The 20,646-nt window shown below is 42.8% G+C and overlaps 1 protein-coding gene across 1 annotated transcript; it reads left to right on the forward strand.

Moving 5' to 3' along the window:
• The first annotated feature begins 422 nt into the window (after positions 1-422).
• DLST (dihydrolipoamide S-succinyltransferase) lies at positions 423-18,819 on the forward strand. Its single transcript, XM_016134366.2, has 15 exons — positions 423-558; positions 1,127-1,160; positions 3,776-3,824; positions 6,348-6,403; positions 6,551-6,625; positions 6,863-6,918; positions 7,416-7,527; positions 8,979-9,134; positions 9,505-9,581; positions 10,444-10,541; positions 13,699-13,829; positions 15,197-15,270; positions 15,576-15,659; positions 16,067-16,234; positions 17,213-18,819. Exons 1-15 carry the CDS (start codon positions 496-498, stop codon positions 17,345-17,347), a joined length of 1,368 nt encoding a protein of 455 aa, XP_015989852.1. The 5' UTR covers positions 423-495; the 3' UTR covers positions 17,348-18,819.
• Positions 18,820-20,646: the final 1,827 nt, after the last annotated feature.

Consider the following 20,646-nt stretch of genomic DNA (forward strand, 5'->3'; position numbering starts at 1 on the left):
AGGCTTCATCTGTATTTGCAGCCACTGCCCAGAGCTAGCCTTACTGCATCAGCTCCACCTCAGATCATTAGGCATTAGATTCTCATAGGAGCACTAGTCCCTGCTTTAAAGGATCCTTGGGGGTTTTGTTTCCTTGTTCAGAGGTTAGGAAGGTAGGGAAGTGACTATTGCTTTTTTTGTTTGAGGAACTTGAGGCTCAAGGAAGGAATGCCACTTGCCCAAGGCCACACAAGTGTAACATCAGGCAGGCATGTCTGAGTAACAGGCTCAAAGATCACCCATCCAACAGCTGTGGGTTTCCCTGCGCCTGCCGCTAGGCTGAGGCTGCGGCCGCTCGCCAGCCCGTGGGTTCCCCTCTCCCGCCAGTGGTTCGCTCCGAACACCCCTCCCCGCCGGCGGGTGCTGCGGCCCGCCCCACTTCCGGTCGTTGCCGGGCCCTATATCCGGTGTCCGCCCGCCCTCGGCTCTGCCGCCGCCACTGCAGCCACTACCGTGATGCTGTCTCGGTCCCGCTGCGTGTCCCGGGCATTCAGCCGCTCACTCTCCGCTTTCCAGAAGGTACGGTGCGGTCTGGCCAGGCCAGGGCGGGTGAGAAACCCGCTGGTGGGCAGCGAACAGCCTGGGGGCGTGGGTAGGGGCGCGGCGGGCTGGCCAGGCCAGGCACCAAGGGCACCGGGACGCGGAGGCCGCGGGCTGGGTGGCCCATGGCTGCCGTTGCCCTCGGAGACGTCTTGCGGAGCTCAGCGGCCCCTCGGATTCCCGAGGCAGCCGGCGCCCCGTCTTCTGTTGTACTCCACCTTCCGCGCCTGGACTGAGCCATCCAGAGCCGCGCCCGCGCCGACACGAGACTCAGTTTGAGAGGAGGGGCCGCGGTCTCCCCCAACGGAATACGAGGGCCCGTCCCCCTCTTTTCTTTTAAAGTCAGTGGGTATCGGTCCCGTTGGGAAGCTGAGGTGTTTGGCGGGCTCGGTGTGCTGACAGCGAGCCCTGGCTGTTGCATTTTCATTTTGGAGTCACGAGATTCACCTGTCACCAGCACCTGGTCAGCTTTGAGTCTGTACTTAAAAAGCTGTTTCTTTCCTCCTTTCATCTTGGGTGACGTCGATAATATCTTCTTTCTCAACAGGGGAACTGCCCTCTAGGGAGACGTTCCCTGCATGGTAAGTTCTGCCCTTGCTGTCACCTAAAATGTTCTTCTCCAGGGCAGAGCAGTATGTGAGGAAATCCGGGTGCCTATGTTTCTCCATGTAATGTTCAGATAGGAGTGAAACAGAATGCTTGTTTAGTAGTAACAGCAATCGGCTATTCATTTAGCACGGAGTTACTAAGTAAGTTTCTACTGTGTGTCAGGCACTAATGAATGCCCTATAGGTACTCTCTAGGGATCTAGCAATGGGTAATTTTTGCCCTCCTGGAGCTTACAGTCTGGTGGGAAAGACAAAGTGTAAATTGCTAAGCAAATAAACCATCACAAATCTTGGTTAAATGCTGACAAAGAAACAAATGAAGGTGGACAGAAGAGTTCTCTTTAGTAGGTGACTTGGAGGATGTGACAGAAGCCATCCCAGTGAAGAGCAGAAGGAAAGGGAATACCATATACAAACAGTCTCTAAGGAATGAAAGAGCTTGGCATTGTTTCAGAACTGGGGGCAAAAAAGTTATTTGGCCAGAGCATTTTGGTTAAGGGGAGAGAATGGCATGAGCTAGAAGGTGGTGTTGAAACTACTGGAAGGATTTAGATTTTATCCCAATAATTTTTTTTTTTATGCCTGGAATAAATATTTGTTGAATGAGTCGATTTTATTGTAGGATTTCTGAGTGCTTTCTGTGCATTTTTCAGTTAATCAAGAAACCGTACAAGGAGTATTCTATTTTACATACGCAGAACCCAAGGCTAAGAGAGGTTAAGTGCCTTGACCAAGGTCACTCAGCCTTAGTCAAGCCAGTTCTATTTGACTTCACAGCCTGAATTCTTAAATCCACCATGTTATCATTAACTCATGTACTCAACATTTATTGAGTTCTTACTACCTGTCAGGCACTGTGCTAGGCAACAGAAATACAGATGGTCTCTATCAAAGATGCAATGTTCTAGCTGAAGAGAGAGCAAATATACATTTATACACAGGACATAATTACCTTGTGAATACTACAGAGGAGGAATGCAGGGTGTAGTGAGAAGGTAGGATGATATAGCCCAGCTTGGGAGGTGGGGAGTGCAGTGAGAATGTCAGTAAAGGCTTCCATGAAGAAGTGACATTTAAGTCAAGTCTTAATACATGGTAGTTAGCCAAAAGCACGATATTCCAGGCAAAATGAATTGTTTGTGCAAAGGCTTTCAGGCAGGAAGGTACTTGACTGGTCATAGAAATGGAAAGGGAGCCTGTCTGGCTAGAAAGGTAGGGAGGTCTGGACAGCATAGGAATGTGTAAGGTTTTTGGACTTTATCCTAAGAGTCGTGAGAACGTAGGTGCCTTAGCACAGTGTTAACTTATAGAGGACTCACAATAATAAATAGATTTTTAACTGGGAATCCTGAAAAATGTCAGTGACATTTTCTCCATTTTATAGATTGGCAGAACAATGGAAAAAACCTTGCACTTGAAGTTTTGCATTGAGGCTTAGGGCTTCACCTTGGGCTAGTAACATAACCTCCAGAAGCCCTACTTACACATGAAATGGGACTAATGGCAGATGGTCTTTCCACTTCAGGGAGTGGTGAGACTCAAAAGTCAAAATGAGGTCATTTTGTGAAAGCTTCTAATAAACCCTAAAGCGCTATACAAATGAACTTGCTGTAGGCTGAACTCTAAGTTGGACTCAGGGTTCTAAAAATCAGCATGGGTTGTTGGTTCTTCTAGCTCAAAGACATGCTGTCCTAGGGATTTGTACTCCAGAGTCATTGGCTGCTACATAGAGGTGACTTACCTGACTCTGAAACTCTGAGGATGTTTTTGGGGAGGTGGGCACAAGAGAAGTCTGTCTCCCATTTGGTGTCTTCTGAGCCCATGGTTCATAAAGACTTCTTAATAGATCTAATATATATATATATATATATTAGATCTATTCTTTCATATATATATGAAAGAATATATTCAGGTGAGGCAGCTGTAGTAATTGTCAGCTGGGGAAATCCTTATTTTGATGAGGACTGTGGGCAGAAAGGGGCTCCCACCTGTTGAGTGTAATCAGCGTAAAAGACCTCATTAAACTGAGAGAGATGATTTGCTCAGCCCTAGCACAAGCTGGAGACCCTGGGCCTAAAGTTGCCCAGTCTTTGCTACTAGGATTCAGGCAGTAAGACTTATAGCTTAGTACATTTTAGGTAATCAGGGAAACAAACCGAGACCAAGCATTCCCATTGGCCCATGGCTTCTCTCAGATTATGTTGTGTATAATACAGGATAAGCCGTCACCTGTCTTTCTCAGACTTCATTGCATTTGAGTAGAGACATTATGAAAACATGTAGGGATAAAGTTGATAAATTTCAAGGTAAATAAGATTATGAAACTGCTTCATGCTATGCCCTTACAGTTCTTCCCTTTTTTCCTCATGCACATACCCACTCTCAACCCCAATACCTCTTGCTCTCTACCATTATGGTTACTTTGGTGGAAAAGTTTGCGAAGCAAAGCTCTGAGTGATTATTATATTGTTGCCTGTAGTCGATCCTGCTCTGTCTCAGAGTTAGAGGGTGAACAGACTTTTCTGTTCTCAGCAAGTATCCTGTATAAAATAAGAGTTGTTGGTTGAGAGTTGTTTTGTTTCTTCCAGGGGTCTCCTTATGTCAGGGACCGGGTTACCCTGACAGCAGGAAGATTGTGTAAGTATCACTGGGAGCACAGATAATGAGGCTACGGGGTATTTAAGACACTGGTTCTATAGTTGACCATTTGCTTTCTTCACTGGCTTTCAAGGCTAGAAATCAAGGTGGTTATGTTGAGTCCCTAGACCTAACCTTGATGTTAATTTATAATATGTGATGTATCTTGAGCTTCAGCCCCATGTCAAGTGCTGGACCAGGAGTGTACCTTTTCTCAGGTGTTTAGATTATAATGAAAGTGAAGTTCCAACACTTTTTTTTATGGGAATAGATATAGAAGGGTACCCTAAATATTCTGGTTGGATACAAGTGCAGCTTAAGGGCTGGAGGTTACACTTAACTTACTGTGGAGATTGAGAGCATCCTTTTGGTTTAACAGTTACTCATTTTAGAAACAGTAAAAAGCAAAAGACTAGTCAGTTGAGTCCTGGGACTCTGACTAGTTTGGATGGAATGCTATTATTATGTAATGCCAAGTTTGGACAAAAGCGACCATGTGTGTTTCAGATTAACTTCTGTTTATGAATATTGCTTAATGCTACTTTACCTTCCAAGTATTTTCAAGGTGGCAGTAAGAGGATGCGCTCTAGTTACCTATTGAACAGCTATCAAACTGCTTTCTCTACAGGGAAGATCTTCAAAATGAAGGATCAGCAGATTTGTTAGTTGCTGTTTCACTGTGCATCACAATGGGATTTTTTTTTTTTTTTTTTTTTAAAGAAATGATGCGCTCAGTACTAGAAGTATAAGTTCCTCACTTATTTCTGGAGGGCAATTTGGCATTCACAAGTCCTTGAACTGAATGTACCTTTTGATCTAGGAATTTCATTTCTAGGAATCCATACTGTAGAAGTCCTGGTATACTTAGATTTCTCTTAGAATGCCCAAACTACAAAAATTGATTAAACTATGTCATGTTAATGTGTTTACACTATGATAAGTAAGATAAAGCAGGTTATAAAATTATTCCATTTTCTACTGTCTAGTATAACCCCATTATAAATTTCCAAATATTCTACAGCGAATACCTAATAGTTTTATCATCGAAAAAAAATAGATTCAAAATGTGTTACTCATCTGCAGTTTCAATGAAAATTGGAGCAACCACAAATCTCTGCAATAAATACAATAAATAACTATTTGAAAGTATTTTTTAAAAACTCTAAACTTTGAGGGGTAAGATTACACATTAGCTTAGGCTATCACCCTCATAACTCTTTTTGTATTCCATATTTTCTTTCTGTGAATAAGGTACCCACTTTATTTAAAAAACCTTTTATTGTAAAACTTCCTGGTTTTATGTTTTTAATAGGTTATGCATTTACATAGTTCAAAGGTAAAAAGTGTCCATGCGAAGATTTTTTTCTTATTCTCCGGTACCACCAACTTCCTGTTGTCAGAGGCAGCCAGGGAACCAGGTTCTTGACTGTCCTTATAGAGCAGTCTCTGGATTGTATATTACCCATTGGTTCTTGCCCACATGCATGTATTTATACATAGTTATGAATTTTACACAGACACTCTGTGTTTTGTATTTTTTAACATAATTTTTTTCTTGATTCTGCACAGATCTTATAATTATCTTGACATTATAAAAGCAAAAATACCAAACAGCAACTTAAATCTTTTATTTTCTTATTTTAAAGGTGCTTGGTGTAGAATATTCAGACAGTCCTTAAGTGTGGAAAGTGAAAGTCCTCATCAGTCCATATCTCCCAAAATGTATATATATGTAACAGATAACCAAAGATTATGTGTGTGTGTGTGTGTGTTTTATATCTGCACTACCCACTTTTTCTCCAGTTTACATTGTTAAATTTAGTGCCACATCAAAAAAAGTCTTGATCTTTTGAAATTCCTCTTGAATAAGTCCAAAGTGGACTTATTCTTGTGCTGCTTCCTAGCAAGAGAACAGACTAGGAAATACCATATGAGTTTTTTGGTAGGGTTCCCCACCCCTCCCCTTTAACACTTTGTTTTACTTACTAGTTAATTGTCCTATCTTGCTTTCTCATCTGCTCTAAATCAGTAATCCTACTGTCAGGAATTCCATTGTACATGACACAATGGCATGTACCCACAGGGCATGCAATTTATCTTACTTGGATTTAGTTTTTTTTGTTTGTTTTTGGTTTTTGGTTTTTTTTTTGATTTTTTAACCTATTAGGAAGCTAAGTCTTTTTGATGACTGTGTGAAAGGGCCAAGATGCTTATCTTTTTCTTCAGAGAACCAAGTGTAAGTCTCTGTTTTGTGAGAGCTGGCATTTCATTGCAGAATAGGGTCCTGGACTCACACAAGGAGCTCACTATTTAGGACACCTAGGGCATCCAGGCTTTGACCTGAGTTAGAATCCTCGAGGTTGGGGTCTGGACAAGTATGTTGTGAAAAACTTTCCCCAGGTGACACTGGTGGACACCCCTGGTTGAGAAACAGTGATTTAAAGGGAAAGTGATCCATAGTGCCTATGTAGACTGTGAGTGGCTCATCTGCTAAAGGAGTTTACTTTTATGTTTCTTTCGTAGCGTTAACAACAGTAGTGTCTTCACCATTCGCTTCTTCAGAACTACAGCTGTGTGCAGTAAGTACCTATAGCTCCCTGCCTTCTTGGAAATGCAGTTTAAATGGCAAGAGCAACAATTTACTGTGTTTAATTAAAGAAAAAATGTAAAAGGAAAATGTGGACTTTCTTGTCCATATGTGATTTTCTTTTTTGCTTTTTTCCTAGAGGATGATGTGATTACAGTCAAAACCCCAGCGTTTGCAGAATCTGTCACAGAGGGGGATGTTAGGTGGGAGAAAGGTAAGATTTAGTGCCCTCTCACTTCTTAAGTTTAAATACTTTATAAAAGTCCCCTTTACCACCACCACCTCCATGATAATCAGTGGAACCTGTGCCTCCACCATTTTTTTTTTTCTTTTTTACCATCAGCATACTTTCTCCGGACCCTATAGGAAAGGGGTCTTGTAACACCTGCTGAAAGGGATTTTGTGGCTACTGGAAGCATCTCTAACAGGTAACCTTTGACTGTCTTTTCAGCTGTTGGAGACACAGTTGCAGAAGATGAAGTGGTTTGTGAGATTGAAACTGACAAGGTAGGCTTGTCCTATATTAGTGCCAATTTTTCTTGGTTTCTTAACCTAATGAAAGAAATGGAGTTAATTGTTATTTAAAGATAATTTTTAACTGGCTTTAACCTCAGTTGTAGAAATGTTGGAATAGCTCATTAAAAAGAAACTAAAGTTTTAAACATTTAATTTTAGATTGTTCTAGGTGTATGTACTATATACTCTAGTAGTTTTGTAGCTCTTTTTGTGTGTGCATGAACTGTTTCCAGTTGTTTTTAATGTATCACTTAGAAACACGTTAACTGAATATTGCTTTAATGTTTCTGAGAAAGGACAGAAAGAGTAACTCTACAAAGCATTGACTTGTCATTACTCCTACTCTGAAAATGTGGCCTTGGCATTTCTCTATGCAGTCTTGTAATCTATGTTGCAGCCTTTATGACTCATGTTTGAGATGCTATACAATTAATTTTCTAATGCTGAGTAAAATTTAGATTCTTTCTCCATCTCTCGTCCCTTTTCAGACATCTGTGCAGGTTCCATCACCAGCAAATGGCATAATTGAAGCTCTTTTGGTACCTGATGGGGGAAAAGTAGAAGGAGGCACTCCTCTTTTCACACTCAGGAAAACTGGCGGTAAAGAAATTCTTGTCAAGGTCTTCAGTGTTACCCCTTGGAATTGGGGCTGAGCATAATGTACTAATTCCTTGATACCTCAAAGAAAGTTTAGCATTCCAGCTACCCTTAGTTGAAGGAAGAGAGATGATATTTATATAGTGTGAACTTTAAATGTCAAGTTCTAGAAAAGAGTATTAAATATTAAACCTCATAATACTCTGTTCTTTCCATGTATGTTTCTTATGCTGAACCTTAAAGATATAATAGACATGAAAAAGATTCTAAAGACAGTGATTTTTTTTTTCTTTCCAATCCTGGCATCAGAATCACATGGGGGCTTTAAAAGTAATACAAATGCTGAGATTCCATGGCCCAGGGGTTCTGATATATTAAATCTGGAGTTACCAGATCCTGGTTACATATCATAGCTTTTCTTTGCTTTTAATGCTCTGCGGGTGATTGTGATACACAGCTAAGGCTGAGAGCCGCTGTTCTAAAGTGAGAAGAAGCAATATTTCATGGTGTCTATTATGGAGAATTCAGTGTAGTTTTTTCACATCTGTTCTCATAACATTTCTAGGGAGGTTTTTCTCTTGGGAAGAGATGAGAAGTAAGGAAATGAATTTGTACTGGACCTTACAATCAGTATTAAGGATAAGAAAAGAAAATAATTTTTTCTGATTCTTAAATGCTATAACTACTAAAGTTTATTTCTTTCTCATTGTTAAAATATGTAGCAGAGATGGTAGATTGCATCATTGAGATTAGACAGGGCAGCGTAGAAGCCCAGAATGGAAAGAATTTGCAGTAGAAGCTAGGAAATAAGATCGATTCTTCAGTAGAAGAACTCCATCTTCTGATAATTTATTCCTCAAAATAAGGTCTTCTAATATAAATATAAAACCAGATACAATGTCTGGATGGGTAAAATCAAAATAAACATCTAATTTAAAGTTGAGAGTTTATTACTTGGCTGCCCTCACAACCTCCTGCTAGTCATCCTAGATGAAATGCTTTGAACTCTTAAGTGTAAATGAACCCTTAATTATTTAAACTTTTATTTTTTTAATATGATGTTAAAATAGAAGATGAGATTATCAGTAGTACCATAACTAGAAATATGTTAATCTATATGTTTGAATATCTTAAATTGCCTGGGTTGCTTTTGCTTGGAAGTTTACATTTTCATGGGCTTGGGAGCTGTTTTGAATGTATTTGCTGAATTTGATGATTAATAAATATTTGTAAAATCAGGAAGGCAGCTAAATATGTTAGTTAACTGATGTAGAACATCTGGGACCCTTGGAGAATAGACTAATAGTGCCTTGCATATATAGAAAATATCCAGTAAGCATTTGTTAATTGATTGGAGATTGAGCTTTTGCTGCTAAATTCTGCTTAGTGTCTGTGATTTGGTTCCTTTCCATTCCAGACAGTGCTAGTAGCGTCTTATTTTCTTTTTTTTCCAGCTGCTCCTGCTAAGGCCAAGCCAGCCGAAGCCCCTGCTGCTGCAGCCCCCAAAGCAGAGCCTGTAGCATCGGCAGTTCCTCCCCCCCCTGCAGCATCTATCCCCACTCAGATGCCACCGGTGCCCCCGCCCTCACAGCCTCCCGCCAGCAAACCGGGTAAGCCTCCAACTCCCATGGTCCTTATGTGGGAGGAACATCTCATGTAATGTCGTGTTCCCTCACAGAGCAAAGTCTGAGACGAATGGCTCTGAACAGGCTCTACTGTCTGCTTTGTAGAAAGAATCCTAGAGTTTGTATCAGCACACTTGGGTTTGCATCCCAGCTTTCTGTTTATAGCTGTATGACTTTTGGCTAGTTATTTAACTACTCAGAGCAAATTGTTCATTTGTGATTTGGGAGTGGTACAAATATATCTTAGAATATCTTGATAATTAAGTGACAGTACAGTATGAAAGCACTGGCAGAAACTCAGTAAATGTTTCTCTCATTTTCTGATGCAGCTGTATTCCCCCCTCTTCGTTTTCAGTGTCTGCAGTGAAACCCACTGCTGCTCGTCCAGTAGCTGAGCCAGAAGTTGGCAAAGGTCTCCGTTCAGAACATCGGGTAAGCCTCTGAGGACCACTTCTAGGAAAGAGGCAGAGGGGTAGTGTTGAGAAGTGTGGGTATGGTGGTCCCTACCTTTGAATGGCTGGCTGCTTGTTCTCTTGGCCTTGACAGGAAAACTGAGTTTGGGAAGTGACTTGTTCATAGTCATGAACGGTCAAATGATGGGACTGAACCTGAGTGAACACTTGTCCAGTGGGGTTTCCCACTATGTTATGCCACCGCTGAAATGCTTTAAGTGAGTAAAATATTTATAGGGATAGTAGCTTAGTAACACACACCCTCCCTCCCACAATAATACACACTTCGGAGAGGTGGTTTAGTGAGTTCTATTCCTATACATCCGGGATACTTAGCTGAGGGCCACCCAGTAGGTAGTTGTCAGAGGCAGACATAAAACCTCAAGGAAGTATGGTCAAGAGTGTGGGTTCCTCTGTCTGAGAATACCTCCTAAAAATATGATAGCCTCAAAAGCTTATTGCTTGTGAGTTTCCATTCCACAAATAGCTATTCTCATGCAAGTCATTATTACCAGAAATTGTCCTTTCTGTAATGATTCCTGGTCTATACCACACTCTTCCTTTTCATAAGTTGGTTTTGTTTTTTAAATCAGACCATTTCCTGGGCCTCCATTCTTGGTCAAACTTCAGGCACATCTGAGTGAGTAGTTTCTGTGTATGTTTTCTTGGTCTCGATCAAAAGAACAAGGCTACAGGAGAGAGGAAGCCTGAGAATCTTGTTGTACGTAGATATTAATAGTCCTTTATCATCCACTCCTGGCAGGTAGGTGTGCCCTTGAACTAAATGGCGTGCTCGATCCAGAGACCCAGAGTGTCAATACTTATCGCACTTTCACTTTCAGGAGAAAATGAATAGGATGCGGCAGCGCATTGCTCAGCGTCTGAAGGAGGCCCAGAACACATGTGCAATGCTGACAACTTTCAATGAGATCGACATGAGGTGAGAGCTCTAGTCCTCTTATTTCCAGGCCCCTTTTCTTAAAGAACACTTAAGCTTGCCCCAGTCCCCATCTAATGCTGATTTCAAAATTTACTTAACAGGGAAGAGGTACTACTTTGTTTTGCTTATTGACTTAAACAGTGGCCCACTGGTTTCGTTCTCTGATTGACTGCTAATACTATGCCTGCCTCCTCTGTGACTTAAACTCTGTGAGTTGCCAAGTTGAGCTAGGGCAACCAGGCCAACAAGGCTTATGCCGAGGTCTACCCCTTGGAATGGAGAACCACTTGACAGAATTCTCAGAGCCAGGGCACCACACCCTGTTTCCTTCTCGCAGTGACTACTGCTTATGCTCCTTAAGCAACTCAGAATTGTGTCAGTGTGTCAGTGAAAAGGCACAGGTTCATTACACCTTTCACCTTTCCCAGCTTTGATAATGAAATGGAAAACATGTTTTTAAAGAAAAAATTTGGAATAGTAGCCAAAAGGGCTAATTTAGTACAGTGGGAATGAGATATTGTAGAAACTTAACTCTTATTTATATCAATTAGCCTGTGGTAAGATTGGTTTCTTTATACATCATTATGATGCTTAAAGTCATAGAACCTTTCAGCGGTGTTAAGTGAGGACTTACTGTATAACCATTTCTGTAGCAAGCTAATTGTTGACTCACCTATTTCCTTCAAGATTTTGATATTTATATAAGTAGTAGCACTATAGGGAAGAGAATGAAGTTAAATTTAAAGAATGCTTACTGTGTTCAAGGTACTGTGCTGCATTTGAGGGGAGTACAAAGATGAATGAAAAGAGCCCCTATGCTTCTAGAGCTTACTATCTGGTATGGATAAACTCAGAATAAAATCTAGAAAAATAAGTATCAGAAGGGTACGAAGAGTGTGAAGTGAAGAGAATTTGTTTTTGAGGTGGAGGGCAGAAGTAGGGAGGGTATGGTCAGGAAAGGTTTTCTGGAGGAAAGAGATTTTTAATAGGCCTTAAAAAAAGACTGGCATTTTGACACAGGTAACATTGTGGGGAAAGGTCATTCCAGACGATGCTAACAATGTGGATTTGATACAGACGGGAAAATACAAGACACGTTTGAGAAATATTTGCTATAAGAAATATGTGTAGTAAAGAATAGTTAAGAAAGTTGGATCTGTAGTTAAGAATATTTTGAATAACAGGGATAAGAGTTGATGTTTAATTCAGAGGGTAAATCAAATCTTCAGGTCACTTCTTTACTGCTTTTTGTTTTAAGTGTTTAGTCTGATAATCCGCTTTTCGTTAGAGAAATTTGTTTCCTTTGGAAGGGATCTGAAAAGTATAGAGAAAGGAATGGTTTATTGACAGTGTGCTGTGAAATTGTTCAGAGTAGGGCTCTGCGGCCTGTTTCAATAGACGTCATCCATTCTGTTTTTGAAGCTTCTTAAAAAGACTGGATGTCATTCAAGACAAAGATTTCTCTCCTGTCCATAGCATATAGGGTAGGACCTTGACTAATGAATCACAAAGACTGCAGCTTAGGTTTCAATGCATTAGGGCTAAATTGTACACAAATTGAATTGGACTTTGAAATTCTACCCAATTTCTTAAGACGAAACATGTAAATATTTGTTGCCTTGAAAGATGCAGTTGGCCCAACAGCTTTGATTGGAAGGTAGGAGTAATAGTTGGATCTTCTTTCAGCAGCTAATCGAGGTGTCACTTAACGATAGCCTGGGGTCTTGCTGCAGTCAGTAATCTGGTTTCCATCGAGTGCCGTTTGGGTCTGGTGCTGAGCTACTAACCCATAAGGGGCCTTTCCGAGGCCTTCTCCTCTCCCCTGTTGTCCCAGCCTCTGCCTCCAAGGGCATAGCTCTGAAATAGAAACTACTTAATGACCAGACAATAGCATTTGGGCAGGTTTGAGAGCAGAGATGTTTATCACTTCTCTTTCCCTCTTCTGCAGCTCTTGTGTCTTGGGAACCAGTAATGTCTTTAGGGTGGTAATCCTAGCACTAAATAAGGTTAGACTCAGGAAAACAAACATTTAAACCCAATCAGTCCCCCTAGGAAAACTTCCTTTTTCAAAAACAAAAGGTCTGAAGAGGGGAGTTAAAGTTATACCATCTTATCTTTCATGTTAATGTTGAATTAGGCCATTATAGGGAGAAAGAACTGAGCATTTGGGCCCAAGATAAAGTTAAATTCGATTTCCATCACGGAACTGTATTCCGATAAATACTGAGGTTTCAGCAGCAAAATAATGGGAAAGCCATTTCCTACTAACGCAGTACATATTTGGTATATATGTAGAAAAACCAGTCCAGAAGGAACTAAGGCTGTTGCAGAGGCTTCTCAGAAGGCTCTTCTCATACTTTAAAAGCTTAGGCCCATACATGGTCACTTTTCTAAATACCAAGGAAACCACCTTCAGGGCAAGAGCTATGTCTTTATTACCTTTGTATCTTGGTGCCCAGCATGGACCCTCACACGTAGTAGGTGCTAGTAGCATCTTTTTAAAGGGAAAAGTTGGAAGTAACTACTAACTCTGGGAGATGAAGAATTAATCTACTATCTTTCCCATAAGCCTAAACAAACACTGGGTTACACCTTTCTGTCTATAGTCATGACTGCTTTTGCTCACTTGGAGCCCATACACCTGTGGAGTGTTTTGGGGTTTGTCTTCACCAGTTAAGAGATAGGAATGTCACAAGGAAGTCATAATCAGGTTTCATGTTTTCTTTGGAAATAATTCTAATAAGATATAAAAAGAATATTACTTTATGTATAAAAATTTTTTCGGGGTAGATAGCTCATGATTTTAGTATAGCTAGAAATCACTTTCTCATCCAGGGCAAGGATGCTGGTATGCTTTGTGATCTTTTGTTCACGTTCTCTGTCACTGAAATCTGTGACTTCTGGAATGTAAGGGAGCCCTATAAAGGACTCAAGCCATCTTCAAGACAGATTGGACCTGACTCTTTTGTATTCAGGTTTTATAATGAAACAAGGATATTATGTTGGCCTCTAGTGGACTATTTCAAAACTTGAACTTATGGTACACAGTGAGGGGAAAAAAAGCTTACTCAATTGTGTACATGGAATTAGAAGCCAGTATGAAAGTCAAATCAAGGCTTCATTTGTGGTCAATTTGTTTTGTAATGTGTTTTTGCAGTAACATCCAAGAGATGAGGGCCCGGCACAAAGATGCTTTTCTGAAGAAACATAACCTCAAACTGGGCTTCATGTCAGCATTTGTGAAGGCCTCAGCCTTTGCCTTGCAGGAGCAGCCTGTTGTAAATGCAGGTGAGTTTGTGGTGGCCAGCATCACTGAGGTCTTGGGAGGTATAGGGACACAGACCTGTTCCCACACACACAGACACAAAAGATGGGAGTCAACAGACTTTACTTCATACCTGTGAAAACATTTCCCAGGGATTTCTTGATTCACCTTCCTGAAATAGTATCATAATTACTTCATCCCTATTAGATGGACAGAATGGTTTTTCCTCCCAGTGCCTAGCTGGGATGTTCTCAGGCAGCCCAGCTCTCTAGGCTTCTCACGTCAGGGTCCATGGAAACTCATGTTGTCTGGCACACACCTTCCCAAGGGCTCTGTCATCTTGGGGTGTGGCTACCACACTTGGTATAGGCTCCAGAGTGACCTTTGATTTCTGCTTGCTGGACCTCATTGGGGGGCCTTGGGCTTGGCCCCACTTTTATGGACTTAGTGATCATTTTCCTTCTGTTTTACTCACCTACATCATTGAAATGTTGACCTAACAAGCAGTTCTCTTTCCTGTTGAGACACTTCTCTATTCCCTGGAAGATTGGAGAGGGAACATTGCACTTTGCAACCCTCAGCAGTGCCAGGGTCCCTAAAGATCTAGAAATAGAAGCCCTAGTCCCTTCCATCAAGTGATATGCTCTAGGTAGGTAGAAGGACTGCCTTCATTTTGTGCCTATGTGTACCTCTTTGTTTCTTCCCTTCTTCTCATGCTTCCTGATTGGCTGTATCCATCCCTTTTGCCTGCCCATACATGTGGGCATTTCTGAGTTGTCTTGGCCTCTTTCTCAGTTTTATATGCATTTTCTGGGTCTCTTATCTAACAATTCAACATACACTTTCTATAGAAGAGATTCTCAAGCCTGTATTTTATCATGAGCACCGGACCTAAATTTTCAGCTGTGCTGTTTGCTATCTCAAGCTACGATATTTAAGCTAGACCACCCTGAGTCTCCTAGAAAGAGCATTCCTTCCCCCTTGTCCTTTTTGTTGAGGGTGGGCAGCAGAATGGGCAGCATCTCCCCACCCACTTTGCTAATTTGCCTTTTTGGGGGCACTTTTTACATCTGGCCGTTCTCAGCTAAGGGAAGGCCCATTAACAAGAACTTAACATATACTTATCATATGTGAGCCAGTGTGCTGAGCCCTTCTGAAGGCTGCCAGAAGGATGGATGCTCTTCTCTCAGGCTCAGTCAGCACTCGGGAGATGTTACCATTGGTTGGCACGGGAGTAAGGAGTTTGCCACTTGTTATGCAATGCTTTTCATGCTGATTGGGCACCTCACACTGTACCAAGTACTGTGGATTTTTACTCTACTAATGCAAATAGTACTTCATCAGTCTAGGCTTGGGGAGTCGTATGTAACATGTGTTTTCTCTCTCATAGTGATTGACGATGCAACCAAAGAGGTGGTGTATAGGGATTATATTGACATCAGTGTTGCAGTGGCCACCCCACGGGTATGTTGGACCAGGAGGTGGGGGGCTTCTTCACACCTTATTTGTATGAAGAAGCAGACCCTTGGGGCAGACCATTTCTTTAGTTCTATTTTTTTAGAAGGAAGTTAGTAAAAGACTAACCTATTTTTGACCATACCACATTCTTTTAATGTCACATCTAAATATTTAATGTGTCTAAAAGTATTTAACACATTAAGTACTTAAGGTATTTTGGGAAGGTGGGGAGACCATGGCTTGAATCAAGGGATATAACTGTAAAGGGTACTATTAATTTGCATCTGAAAACAATCTTACACTTTCATCAGGGTTTGGTGGTTCCAGTCATCAGGAACGTGGAATCTATGAATTATGCAGATATTGAGCGAACCATCAATGAACTGGGAGAGAAGGTAAACTAGAAAGCAGAATGTGTGTCAGCTGCTGGGCAGGTCAGGGAAGAGAGCCCAGGGAGGGCTGAGCTCACCAGTGAGAAGTGCTTGGGGAGCTGGAGCCTCACCTGGTTCCATAAAGAGTGCACAGCCTCTGAGAACAGCAGTCACCCACAAGAGCTGAAATAAACATCTCTGTCTGGCAGAGCTTAGCGTATTCTCGTGACCGAAGATCTCATGAAGTGAGACCTGCTGGGGAAAAAAGGGACCTGAAGGCATTGTGCCTGTCCTCTAGTGGAGCAGTAGTCACAGCCATCTCAGCAGAAAACTTTCATGCTGAAGCTAGAATGTGGACAATGCATTCTGGACCTTTAGGTGAAGAAAGCTGGGTTGACCTTACATTTCAATAATGAAATACCTCTTTTTAGGCTCGAAAGAATGAACTTGCCATTGAAGATATGGATGGTGGTACTTTCACCATTAGCAATGGAGGTGTTTTCGGCTCCCTGTTTGGAACACCCATTATCAACCCCCCTCAGTCCGCCATCCTGGGCATGCATGCCATCTTCGATAGGCCAGTATCCGTGGGAGGCAAGGTATGAACCATCACAGCTGATGTCCTAGGGGCTAGGCAATGAGGAGAGGGAAATCTAAATGCTAATTATAAAAGATTCACTATAATTTCAGGCGTAAGTTCTGTCTTAGTTTCTAATTAATAGCTAAGGCAGTAATTCTCAGATTGTGGAGTGTGGATCAGCATTAGCTGGGAACTTACTAGAAATGCAGATTTTTGGACCCCTTCCCGGGCCTGTTGAAGCAGAAGCTGCAGATGATTCTGATGTACATTGAGCTAAGAAGGCTTGCTCCTTCATCTGGTACAGTCAACAGACTTCATCCTCTAGGTCCTGTAGGGAGTGGGGATGCCGTTGGAGACCAGGGCCTTGCCTGTGGGAAACAGGACAACAGCGCAGGGTAGTCTACCAGCTGCCAAGTGTAGGATAAGACTTAGAAGTTCTCTGGGAGTCCAGGGAATGAAGTCAAAGGGCATGGAGCTGGTCCTGGATGACATGTCAGTGGGAAAACATTTTCTGGGACTTCTCTGTGTAGAATCTTTTAGGTCACAAACTCCATTGTGAATCTGATAAACCCCACTTTTGATACAATTTTGGAAAATTTGTGGACCCTTGGTTTAAAATTTTTTTAAAACATCTAATTTATTTTAAAAATTTTATTTTTCCCCCTAAAATTTTTTTAAAGAAAATTATAACCCTGCAGAAGAAACTACAGCAGCCAGAACCAAAGGGGAACCTTTTTCTGTAGATAACAGATGAATAAAGGGCAGAGCGTGTTTATAAAGGCAGTTGTGAGGAGACTTCTGACTTCTTGGTTAAGTTTTGTTTCCAAGTGAGGGATGTGGGGGAGCTTTGGGCTAAGGGTAAGGGTTGGTTTTTGAAGATATTGTAAGTAGCCAGAAACAACATCAATAGGAAAGGCTCTGGAACTGGAAACTTTCTTACGGGCTGTGCTTTCTCTGCCTTACTGCGGACGAACTTGTGAACTTCTCCTCTCCGCAGGTGGAGGTGCGGCCCATGATGTACGTGGCACTGACTTACGACCACCGGCTGATTGACGGCAGAGAGGCTGTGACTTTTCTCCGCAAAATCAAGGCAGCAGTAGAGGATCCCAGAGTCCTCCTACTGGACCTTTAGGAGGAAGCCAGATGCCCTACACATCAACCATGCAGGAACTGAAAACCAGTCTTCTCCCTGCCCCCACATGGGTCCCAGGTTAGCCTGGTGACCGACAGGCACATGCTGTTGGCCTCAAGCAAGGAACCCAGGGCACTATGTAACCAGCAGTCACAGGTCTTTTCTTTGTGTTCCTACCAGGCTCTCTCTCTCTCTGTACCCTTCTCTTACACTCGAATATCTTATTTCCTTAGGCTTAAGGGAGAAAGAGAGAGAGTGAGCCTTAACGGATGCTCATTAATTAATATTCCTGCCTTTCTTCCATTAGCCCTCTGCAGAAATGATCTTGCTTCTCCCCTGTGCCAGAATGCTATAGGGAAACCACTGGGGACCATGTGATTAAATTTCAGTCTTTTGAAAGTGTATTCTCCAGAGACACCTAGGAGGATGCTCTGCCTCCCATGCTCAGAGCAGCCTCTGTCCTGCCTGTGCCCATTCTCACCCGATTCCACTTGTGTGGAAGTGTTGACCACAGGCCGGGAGGTGCTGCTTTGCTTCTTAAATGCACCTTCATTCTCATCATTGACTTCAAGATGCCTCTTCTACCTCTTTCAGGAAGCACAGGCCAGGGGATCTGGGTAGGAGGGGTGTCGACAGTGTTGAGGGGAAGAGGGCAGAATCACCCTGAGGTTATATGTTGTAAACAAGAAGGGAGCAGAACCCAGGCCTGCCCTCACACTCTTTGTCCTAGCCTTGCACAAGGAAGACTCATTTTGGCACAATCACACGTAGCCGTGGTTGTACCAACCTTTCCAGGTTACTAGGAACCATTCTAACACATTGTTTTCTTTTAGAGCAGATTCTAGCAAATCATGGTAGTGGTGGATGGTTACAACCCAAGGCTGGAGCCTGGTAAAGATTGGAGTGGGGAGGCTTCTTGTGGATTCGCTCAGATTGACTTGAGCTTTTATATTCCGTTGGTGTAAGCAAGTGGACTGAAGAGGCAGTTCTGTTCCTTCCTGCACCTTGGCCCTGAGGGAGCGGGGCCTTAGCTCTTCCTCTGCAGAACACAGGTCTGGGGGAGCATGGACTGTGGTGGAAACCAGCCCTGGGATGCTAGTACATGGGGGAAATGACCAGTATCACCGCTGAGGTACTGCCTGGTGGGTCTGGGTACAATCATTGAAATTCCTTGGAGCGTGGGTAAATGCACGTCTTGTCATGAAAGCCTACGGGGTTTCATCACTTTGACTCCAACTGCATCCAGGCCTGAGGCTACTGACACTTGACTTTGGGAGCCATATTTTTAGTGCAGAGTGCCCATTTGTACCTTGATCGAGAAGCAAGGCCTAGGGGGCTGGGTGGGGGGAAGGGATGGGAGCCAGTACTGAGTGCCTGCAGCATCTACTATGTCTTCACTATTCAGAACTTGTAACTGAAATATTTAAAGAAACATTTTAAATGCAAATTAAAGGGCAAATGTTCTCAAATAAGGTGTCTGTTTCTGTGTTCCGTTTAATTATTGAGGCTGTACAAGTCTCCAACACTGATTATTGTTAGCATCAAAAGCCACATAATGCCCTGTTGGTTACCCTGTGATGTCCTAGACTTTGAAATAAGTTAACATTGTACTAATTTGACAGAAGATAGAACTGTGGCTGTCTGCCAGCCAGGAGAGTGCTCCGGCTTTTCCAATGAGCCCCTCAAGCCAGGCAAGCCAGACTCTTGAGAAAAAGGTTCCCAGCTTTGTGAAGCCCCTTCAGACATACACTTGCAGTTTTGTAGGGCTTGCATTATTTCTGGGATGGATTGGGGAGAGGTGAGGTGACTTAAAAGTTCACATTTTGGACCTGATTGCCACACATGTACCGACATGCTCAAGGTCAGTAAGAACAGACGAGGTGAATTACCTCCTGGGAGCAGTGGTCTGTGAGGTGGGGGCTAATAGAAGTTATAATTTCTCTAGTAAACCTATGAAGGAGGTATTAGCCCCATTTTATCAAAAGGAGCTGGACTCTCAGCCTCATAAGGGCTGGGATCATGGTATTCAAAACTCAGAGCCTAGCAAAGTGCCAGATGTGCAGTGTTTATTATATGAATGAGGCCCAGAAGTTCCAGAAGGGACTCACACTTTGTGCAGCGGTGGTTGCAGGTGGTCTGGCCTGACAGTGTAGCAAAAGGAACGTAGACTAGTAAACAGGCTCCACTAGGTTCTGACCTGGTCCTGTCATTACTCATTGAACAGGAGCCACCATCTGTCTCAAGGGCTCACTGAGAAGATTTAACTAGTATTCCTCCCTCTTCCAAGACTTCTCTTCCTCTTTTATTTCCTGTAGAGCCAAGGGCCCCCTACATGCCAGCACTTCCCCTTGGGCTCCAAGATACTCTGCAGGGCACAGGCCGGCATGCTGGTCTACCACCAGCCCTGCTTCCTACTTCCTAGCAGACTCCAAGCTCACTTTTAACTATCATGGAGCTTCTCATGGGAGCTTTCCAATCTCCCACTCCCGCAGGGCCACTCTAATCACATTAATGAGGCAGGCACCACAGGCAACATCAGGCTTTATTGGGGGGTGGGTAGTGGGTATGGGCAAGCCCCAGGGAAACCAGTACCATACGAGGCTATGCTTCCCTGTGTCCCCTCTGCTCCAGAGTCAGTCTGGCCTCCCCAACAAAACAGGTTCCTACCACCAGAGATAAGACTTGGGACTCCAGAGCCAGATTGGAGAAAAGTGTCAGAGGCATCACCTGGTGGTGTTGGAGACACATTGGAGGGAAGGAATTTTGGGAAGAGGTCTGGTGGAAGTCTTAGTGCCAGGTCCCAGTTACAAGATCTGAGAGGAATAAGAGGGCCCCCAAACATGGGGAGGTGACTGTCTTTGGGGGTAATAACTACTTACCCTGGAAATGCTTCTGACTAAAAGTTTGGGCAATCATTCCGTGTGTTTTTTTGAGTTCTCATTTCAAAAGGGGATGAAGTCCCAGTGGGCAGTGAATTGAGTGGGCCCTCAAGACTAGAATGCAAAATGGTAAACAGGACGAAGGCCTGAGAAGGGAATCCTAATGGGTACAACTTGTCTTAGTGGCGTGGTCTCATCTCAGACCCACGGGGCAGGCTCCCATTTTCTTGACACTGGTGGGCTAGCTGGGGAAGGGAACTCTTTATTCCAAAATTGCTCTAAGTGGCAAAGATAAGCATTCCTCCCTCTCCCCATTTCTCCTTATCCTTATTTTCCTGCTCTCCCTTCCTTTTGCTCTCCAAAGTCTGAAATCACAAGATACAACACACGGTCAGTGGGAGGGGACCACCCTGCCCCCCT

Source organism: Rousettus aegyptiacus, unplaced genomic scaffold, assembly GCF_014176215.1.
Source record: "Rousettus aegyptiacus isolate mRouAeg1 unplaced genomic scaffold, mRouAeg1.p scaffold_m13_p_3, whole genome shotgun sequence".
In the NCBI taxonomy this organism is placed as follows: Eukaryota; Metazoa; Chordata; class Mammalia; order Chiroptera; family Pteropodidae; genus Rousettus; species Rousettus aegyptiacus.

What these genes read in the sequence shown, in the direction of transcription:
- DLST (XM_016134366.2), top strand. Translation starts at nt 496, where the DNA reads ATGCTGTCTCGGTCCCGCTGCGTGTCCCGGGCATTCAGCCGCTCACTC. An exon ending in CAGAACTACAGCTGTGTGCA is followed by an intron (nt 6,404 to 6,550) that starts GTAAGTACCTAT and finishes CTTTTTTCCTAG; the next exon opens with AGGATGATGTGATTACAGTC. An exon ending in GCAGCCTGTTGTAAATGCAG is followed by an intron (nt 13,830 to 15,196) that starts GTGAGTTTGTGG and finishes TCTCTCTCATAG; the next exon opens with TGATTGACGATGCAACCAAA.